The 9,187-nt window shown below is 37.9% G+C and overlaps 1 protein-coding gene across 3 annotated transcripts in view; it reads left to right on the top strand.

The window, feature by feature from the left end:
* LOC136114587 (lens epithelium-derived growth factor-like) overlaps positions 1-9,187 on the top strand; it is a 167,450-nt gene that overhangs the window by 86,683 nt on the left and 71,580 nt on the right. For 2 of the 3 annotated variants that reach the window (XM_065859960.1, XM_071801648.1), the window contains exons 10-15: positions 483-601; positions 5,511-5,566; positions 6,690-6,760; positions 7,724-7,825; positions 8,032-8,251; positions 9,049-9,160. In XM_065859960.1, the coding sequence (XP_065716032.1) occupies positions 483-601; positions 5,511-5,566; positions 6,690-6,760; positions 7,724-7,825; positions 8,032-8,251; positions 9,049-9,160 (680 nt within the window). The remainder of the gene's footprint in view (positions 1-482; positions 602-5,510; positions 5,567-6,689; positions 6,761-7,723; positions 7,826-8,031; positions 8,252-9,048; positions 9,161-9,187) is intronic. The other variant, XM_071801649.1, reaches the window with a different exon arrangement.

Genomic DNA, 9,187 nt, shown 5'->3' on the forward strand with positions numbered 1-9,187 from the left:
AGATTTTTACAAAGAAAAAAAAAAACTAATACTTTTTGAATTTTTTTAAAAGATGGATTTAAATGTGATTTATTGTAGCAAAAATTTGTTGTCGCTGCTGTTGTTTTTTAATGCACTTACTTGAATGCATATATTTTTTTGTCCTGAGTGTTGAGAATCTGGGGGGGTCTGTGAAATATATTTTTGAAAGACGGGAAGCTGTCTCCAGCTGATCATTTGGGAATGGCTTTGGGTTTTTTGGTTTTTGGGTTATTCTTCTCCCTATCTGAGAGAAAGCACTAATAAAACTCAGCTTCTTATCTGCATATAAAAGATTTGGATTTAGTTACAGAGGAATACTAACTCTCATCAGGGCATTTCATGGACTAGAGCAATAGTGTGTAGACATCTAGAGCAGGCAGGTTTAACTGTTATTGGTTTTGACGTTCAGTAATCTGAAGACTCCTTCTCTCTTCTCACCCTAAAACCCTAAATAAAAACAGAAGGAAAAAGGAGGGAGAAAGTTTCAAGGAGCTCATAGAAGAAACATGTTACAAGGCCGACACGAGAGAGAACTGACAGAAAGAAAGTGTAAGCAAGAGGAGCAAAAGGAATCTGAGCTGTGAGTATGTTTTAACACATAGCGTCCGTACATTGTGGTACTTTGAAACTAAGAGGAGACACAAAACCTGACAAAATTCCCAATTGGTTTGCACTGTGTTCTGTGTCTTCCCTCTGCTTCCCCCCCCCCCCCCCCCAAGTTTTATTTAACTTTTTAAATGGAGAATAAAAAAGCTCTTGTAAATCAATATGTAGTATTGTGGGAGGGCAGGAAAAATTGAATCCAGAATTTAAGCGATGTTAGCCTTTCAGTGACTTAGGTTTCCTAACAGTAGGACAGCATTGGTGGGTCGTGTTTAGAAGTATCCTGAGAACACCTGAAGAGAGAGCTAACTCTCTTGTTCCAGCAGGACCATGTATTACATTTTAAGTAAGTCTTGAAAACATGAGATTGAGATTTATATCAAAAGTCTATAGCCATGAATTAAGTTGCTCAGGTTGTGGAATAATTCAACACGTTCCAAACTTAAAAAAGATAACTTAAGGAAACAGCATATATGCCTATCAACACAACTGAAAGTAGTTCTTAAGCACAATCACTTGGAATACATTATTTTCTAGAATGCACAGAATCATAGAATAATTCAGGTTGAAAGGGACCTCAGGAGGTCATCTAACTTCAACCTCTGGCTCAAAACAAGATTAGCTATGGGTTCAGATTGTTCAAGTAGATATTCAAAAAGATATGAAAGCATCCTATGTCTAGTTAACAAATGGAGTAAAGTTACAGCAATATTTAAAATACAGAGCTGAAGAGACATTTACAAAATGTTTGCTCAGACTCAATACTCAGTGGTTTTGAGTGTTTTGTAAGTTCATGTTTTGCTCATGTTTACTCTGCTTGATAGTCTCTTCTTTAAACAATTTAACACCACATATGAAATTGTAAACAAGTTTCACATGACAGAAATATAGTTTGCGGATTGTTCGAGTCTTAACATGTGCAGCATTTGTATTTCTCAGCATGAAAGGTGCACCAGTTTAGTCAGAGTGGTAAGCTTACAAGAGGGCTTTTACTGCAAAAACTGTAAACTAACACTGGTTTAAGCAAGATAGGTTTGTGTTATGCACACGTCATTTGATAATGGCTAATCCAAATAAATTGCTCTTAAGTAGCCATACAAGGGTTTATGTAAACAGGTTTGATTTCTTAATTTAGATGAGTCAAACAATGCTAACCGGAGCTTAGAGTTCAAGCCAACGCAAATACACACACACACTCACTTTCTCTTCAATAGAGGGAAATGTATATTGGTAGAACGTAACACTACTACTGGCTCAATTCTTGGAAGATATACTTGCAAGTTTTAAAGGACAAAAGCACAATATTGCGCTGGAATGTTTAAAGAAATATATGAAGTAATTTGCCTATACTTGCTTGTTTGAGAAAACCTGGTCAAGACATCTTGTGCAAGTATGTGAAGTGTTCATCTTCAGTTTCTTTTGACCAGTAATGATCACTGATGTGTCATGTCTACACCCAAATAGCCTTATGCTTTTAACAGGAAAAAAAAAAAAAAAAAAGAGCGATCTGACTCAGTTTGTCTCTTGCCACTACAAAAATCCAAGTGTGGATGTTGTGTACTTAGACTTTGGTAAAGCCTTTGATACCATATCCCACAGCATTCTCCTGGAGAAGCTGGCAGCTCATGGCCTGGATGGGTGTACTCTGAGATGGATAAAGAACTGGATGGAGGGCCAGGCCCAAAGAGTTGTGGTGAATGGAGCCAAATCCAGTTGGCGGCCGGTCACGAGTGGTGTTCCCCAGGGCTCAGTATTGGGGCCAGTTCTGTTTAATCTCTTGATCAATGATTGGAATGAAGGGATTGAGTGCGCCCTTAGTAAGTTTGCAGATGACACCAAATTGGGTGGGAGTGTTGATCTGCTGGAGGGTAGGAAGGCCATACAGAGGGATCTGGACCGGCTGGATCGTTGGGCTGAGGCCAATTGTCTGAGTTTTAACAAGGTCAAGTGCCAGGTCCTGCACTTGGGTCATAACAACCCCAGGCAGCGCTACAGGCTCGGGGAAGAGTGGCTGGAAAGCTGCCTGGCAGAAAGGGATCTGGAGGTGCTGATTGACAGCCGGTTGAATATGAGCCAGCAGCGTGCCCAGGTGTCCAAAAAGGCCAACAGCATCCTGGCGTGTATCAGGAATAGTGTGGTGAGCAGGACAAGAGAAGTGATTGTGCCAGTGTACTCAGCACTGATGAGGCCCCAGCTTGAATACTGTGTTCAGTTTTGTGTTCAGTTGAGGTACTAGAGAGAGTGCAGAGGAGGGCGACGAAGCTGGTGAGGGGCCTGGAGCGCAAGTCTTATGAGGAGCGGTTGAGGGAGCTGGGGTTGTTTAGCCTTAAGAAAAGGAGGCCAAGGGGAGACCTTATTGCTATCTACAGCTACCTGAAGGGAGGTGGTAGCATGGAGGGTGTTGGTCTCTTCTCCCAAGTAGCAAGTGATAGGACAAGAGGAAATGGCCTCAAGTTGCACCAGGAGAGGTTTAGACTGGATATTAGGAAAAAATTCTTCACAGAAAGGGTTGTCAGGCGTTGGAACAGGCTGTCCAGGGAAGTGGTGGAGTCACCATCCCTGGAGGTGTTTAAAAGGCGTTTAGACGAGTGCTAGAGCTAGGTTATGGTTGGACTCGATGATCGTTTCCAACCAAAACAATTCTATGATTCTATGAAAAATGTACCTTATTACAGTTATGTACAGTTATTAAAAGTGGCCATTTGTTTTCAAGTGATTGGCCAAATACATTCCACTGTCCAACCGCTTCATTTACAATTTCAATTCACTCAGATGCCACACTGCATTAATATCATATTGCGTTTTGAACAACTCATTGATTTGAGCACAGTGCTGCGTTGCATAACTCGGGTTCAGAACCTGCACTGATCTCTTATTTATGAAAGGTACTCCTTTAGTATGCCACTCATCCAGGCAAAACAAACATTTGTAATTATCATTATTTAGCTGAAAACTCCCAAATGACATTTTTTAAAGCTGTCCAACCAGAATCCCAAGACTGCCTCTGGAGCAAAATCAAATTCCTCTTCATCTAAAAGAAGAGATAAAACATAAATTAAGTTTACCCTACTGCAACTAATAGTCAACATGTCCCACAGATTTATATACAAACTTTTAGCTTCCAGGCAGCCAAAAGGAAACCAAGGAGAACATTGCTGACAGTATAGCTACCCCCAACGAATACTGCTGGACAAAAAAAACCTGTGAGCACTAACTACAGGAGTACTTGAAGAAAACAAACTAGCTCTTCAAGAAGAATTCAGCTAAAGGTTGATCTTAGAATTTTCCCCCCTCTTTTACAAAATTCTGCAGAATTATATAATAATCTTAAGCTTTTGGAAGTCTTATTCAGTATCTGAATAAAATGTGAAAGGGGTATGGAAACATATACATGCAGGATTTTTATTTTATGGATGCTTATTTTTATGACATTTTGAAAAACTCACAGAATCATAGAATGTCCTGAGTTGGAAGGGACCCACAAGGATCATCGAGTCCAACTCCTGTCCCTGCATATGACAACTCCACAGTTCACACCATGTGTCTGAGGGCGTCGTCCAGTCTCTTCTTGAATACTGTCAGGCTTGGAGCCGTGACTGCCTCCCTGGGGAGCCTGTTCCAGTGCTCCACCACCCTCTGGGTGAAGAACCTTTTCCTAATGTCTAGCCTAAACCTCCCCTGGCACATCTTCCCGCCATTTCCTTGGGTTCTGTCATTGGTCACTAAAGAGTTCGGTGCCTGCCCTTCCTCCTCCCCTTGTGAGGAAACTGTAGACCACGATGAGGTCTCCTCTTAAGTCTCCTCCAGGCTGAACAAACCAAGTGACTTTAGGTGCTCCTCATACGGCTTCCTCTCCAAACCCTTCACCAACTTCGTAGCCCTCTTCTGGACACTCTCTAGCAGCTTAATATCTTTTTTATACTGTGGCTCCCAGAACTGCACACAGTGCTCCAGGCGAGGCCGCACCACTGTAGAGTAGAGCGGGACAATCACCTCCTTTGAGCGGCTGGCAATATTGTGCTTGATGCACCCCAGGACGCGGTTGGCCCTCTTGGCTGCCAGGGCACACTGTTGGCTCACGTTCAACTTGCCATTGACCAGAACCCCCAGATCCTTCTCCGCAGAGCTGCTCTCCGGCATCTCATCCCCCAGTCTGTATGTACAGCCAGGGTTGCCGTGTCCCAGGTGCAAAATCCGACACTTGCCCTTGTTGAACTTCATGCGGTTGGTGATTGCCCAGTTCTCCAATTTGTCCAGATCCTTCTGCAGGGCCTCTCTGCCCTTGAGAGTGTCGACAGGTGGAATATACTAATTAAAATAAGGCTTTTAAATTCTACGATAAAACAAGACTGAAGACTCGATAAATGGGGTTCGTTTAGGGGTTGTTTTTTTTTTTTTTTTTGTGAATTGAAATAATTTAGGAGCTTTCTTTAAAGATTGTTGTATACTTTTAGTTTACTTATTTCTGTACTTCTTTTAGTAGAGTTGCTATGGGAGTTATTTTATTTGTCATATAATCAATCTTTTTTCCATAATTCCCTGAAGTAAACTTGAATGTCAGTTCTAAATTTGGATCCTCTAACAATATTCTCTCTCCATTGATCTGTTTTATACACTGCAGTTTTATCTTATTTTCTACATTTTAATACTACTTTCATTCGCTGCTTCTGGGGGAATCAGTCTGCTAATCTGTAGAATTCCTTATCTGCAGTATCTTAATAAATAAATTAATTTATTTTGGTCTTTGAAGAAACCAGAATTTGATTTCTGTATTTTTACACACCATTTGAATTGCTCAAAGCATCTAACTTTAAAAGTAATAATTTAAAATAGACTCGAGACTTTAGAAGACAGCAGTGTAAAAATGCTTTCATGTTTTGATATAGGCAAAATAAAGAAGAAGGTAAGAAATCAGAAGTTAAGAGGACTGAGAAGAAGAGAGGTTAGTTTAAAGAATATTAAATATTCTTAACATATATACATACACAGAATATATAAATAGACAATATTTTTTGCTATCTTAGTTTTTTTAAAAGAAATACATGTCTAGACTTACTGCTAAGGAATTATTGGGATCTCAGTCAAAGATGTTTTGTCTGTGATTAATTCCTTCAGATCTTCGAAGCAGTGTATTCTTGTTTTAGAACTTGTACATTCCTTCAGTAATGTCTTAGAACTGGTCTTCAGTATTCTCATCTTATTGTCACCCTAGTTTTTAAACCTTTTACATGTTCTTGATTTACCAGCATATGAAATCAAAGTTTCTTTTTCTTTGAACTGAGTCACTTTAGTTCTTTACCTTCACAACTAATTGTCTGTTCCGTCATAGCAGAATAATCAGAGGGGACTCCTTGCAAATAGTCAGATGGTATCCTTTTCCAGTGAAGGAACTTAGATTTGGGATAGTTACTGAGTTCTTGTCCACCAGACCAGACTTCCAAACCAACCTTTACAATAAGAAGACATTCCCTTCTTAGTGTCCCTACCCTTCTTAGATATGTCTTAAGGGCAGTTCAAACCACTGCCTTCAGGTTCCACCTATCTTTTGTTATACAGTAGAAATCCAGTGTTTTGAAATGGAACCAATTCCACTGTTGTCAGTAGGAGAGATTTTTATATAAATGTGTCCAAGACAGATGAGACAAACAAAATAAGCAGTTTTCCTGCAATATTACTTAGTATGTATACCACTTGTATACCACTTGTATACGTGGGTTAACTTTTAGAAGGCAACAGTTGGATTTACAGCAGAAAAATGTTCAGTTGCAACTCCATGTTGTTGTGTGTCCAGTTTAAAAAACAAACAAAAAACCACAATCAACCAACCAAAAAAACCTGACAAAAACCCCACAACAACAACAAAAAAACCAACAAATAAACCAAAACAAACAAAAAAAACACCCTACATTACTTACTACCTTAATGCACTTTAGGAAAACTTAATATGAGTTGCCTACTCATAGTATTTTGCCTTCTGTATCTCAAGCTCAGGTTTCTAGAAATGTTTCTACAAAAACATCTCATGAGATTATTAAATATTTATGCCTGCTATTTCTGATCTTTAGAAACTTCAATGGATTCTAGGCTTCAAAGGATACATGCAGAAATTAAAAACTCGCTCAAAATTGATAATATAGTAAGTATATTTTGTTCATTGATGTATGTGTACCATTCAGGTAGGAAATATTTTTGAATGCCTGGTTTGAAGTATGATTTATTAAACAGTATATCTTGAGAAGTAAAGGAATTCTTTAATTTGCAAGACCTGGTTTGAGGAATTTCTTTCTTGATTACTCACCTGGTCTTCTCAGAGTGCCATCATATGAAAAGTGTTGAAAGGGATCTGGACTCTGACTTCGCTCTTTTACTTTATGAAGGGTATTTGTGTAATGAGAAACTACTAGTTTAAGTGAAGAAGTCTTTCAGAAAAAAACACTGCACTGGCTTCTACATTTAGCAGCATGAGAAGCAGCAAGCAGTTTCAACTCAGTCTACAAGTTTGTGCTGTCATGCTAAAGAGTAAAACATTTGTTTCTAGTGCAGCCAACTCTTAAGTCTATAAAAGTTTTCTGACTTCAAAGTAATTTATATTAAATTTAAAAATTTTACCCTCAGAAAAATGGTTCAGTTTAAATATTTTTTTCCATCAGCTGAACTCCAGATAGTAAATTCACTTCAAATGTAAAAAAACTTGAAATAAAAGCTCACAGAAATATCTTATTCTTGCTTGGATTAGAAGATTTTATAAGATTGGTTGTAGAGCTACAGCAAAGATGCTTTCATTATTGTATTTATCACTAAGTGTGGCAACTACCATGTTCTGCTGAGAGCAGTCCTGGATCCTTCTTTTTCACAGCCAAGTACCCAGGTAGTTTCTACAACTTAAGCATCTTTGTATATAATTTAATGAGTGAAGATCTCACCTCTTCAGAGAGAGATCTAAGCAGTGTCTGACTTGCTTTTTTGCTACTTTCCCCCAAGAATAGGAACTAAAACTCAACATTGCCTTCAATTTTATAATTTTTTCCTCTTAATGTGGCTACCAAAGATTGTTAGCATTTAAACAGTCTTCAAATAAAACTTCTGTTTATATATACAGGATGTGAACAGGTGTATTGAGGCTCTTGATGAGCTTGCTTCCCTTCAGGTCACAATGCAACAAGCGCAAAAACACACAGAGATGATTTTGACTCTAAAGAAGGTGAGTTTTGCAAATTCATTTAAAGTAACTTCAAAAGGGAAGCTTTTTTTTAATTGTCATCAAGTTTATTTACTACTTTGGAGCATGTTTCACTTCAAGTCTAAACATATCACACAAGTTAAGTACTTCATATAGCACTTACTGAGATTAAGTAGATATGTATATGTATATAAGTGGAGTTGACTCTTTTACCTTTTCATTTTCAGATACGGAAGTTCAAAGTTAGCCAAGTTATCATGGAAAAATCTATGATGCTCTATAACAAGTTCAAGACCATGTTTCTAGTTGGAGAAGGAGATTCTGTTCTCTCACACATACTAAATAAATCACTTGCTGAGCAGAAACAGCATAAGGAAACAAAAAAACTTAAAGAACCTTGGAAGAAAGGTCCTATCAAAAAAATAGAAAAGGAAAAGGAACTAGCAGGTAGGTGTTGGTATACTTCATCCCACTCTCCCCAGGTGACTTCACTATAGTAGCACAGAGGCTGAAATGTTACCAGCTATGTTTGTGCTATATTTTTAATGAACTTTATAGTATACTAAGATTTATTTAGTAACTAATTACAGTGCATTTATCTTACAAGTTGTATCATGGGAGTAGGGAAGGAAGAAGATTAGTACTGATGTCAATTCCATTGGCATACTTCTAGGAGTATAATAGCTGAATGAGCTTCCATATTTGATACTTTATGTGGTGTGTTAAATAAAATAGTTCTTTCAGTTAGCCTCACAGTTAATTTTTAGTTTCTTTTTTATATTCAATATCTACTACATTGTGAGTTAAGTTCAAGTCGTTAAGGGATATTAATGAGTGGCTGCTTCCTCCTGCAGCTCTGGCCCAGGACTCCCTCCTGCCTAGCCACTCTTGAAATATATGATGATCACTTCAGGTTAACTGTCATACACTTAATACTTTTTGAGTTAATTTTTAAATGTTCTTGAGTTTATCTTGAAATGTGATATGAATTACCTTTAAACTGTAGTTTTCAGCAATATTTTATATGCTTGCTCATTTTATTTAGATAATACAATTTATGAGACTGAGATATACTGAATTTTTAAGTAATTAAGTCATCTATTATTGCTTTTATATATAACTTCAGCTGGTAGATTTCAAAATTATAGGAAAAACATTTGTAATGTTGGAGTTGATGCTTCTTAAAAAAGAATTTTGCTTTTCTTGCTTCCTGCAGTGCTGATTCTTTCCCCTTCATTTTAAAGGTGTGAAGACACTAAATGGAGGGTATGAAACTCAGGACATCAACCAATCACAAAAGGATGGAGAAAACACTAAGGAAAAGAAAGAGAAATATAAAGTTGGCACTAAGAGAAAGTGAGTTAATGTTAGTAAGTTCACTGA

This window comes from Patagioenas fasciata, chromosome W, assembly GCF_037038585.1.
Source record: "Patagioenas fasciata isolate bPatFas1 chromosome W, bPatFas1.hap1, whole genome shotgun sequence".
In the NCBI taxonomy this organism is placed as follows: Eukaryota; Metazoa; Chordata; class Aves; order Columbiformes; family Columbidae; genus Patagioenas; species Patagioenas fasciata.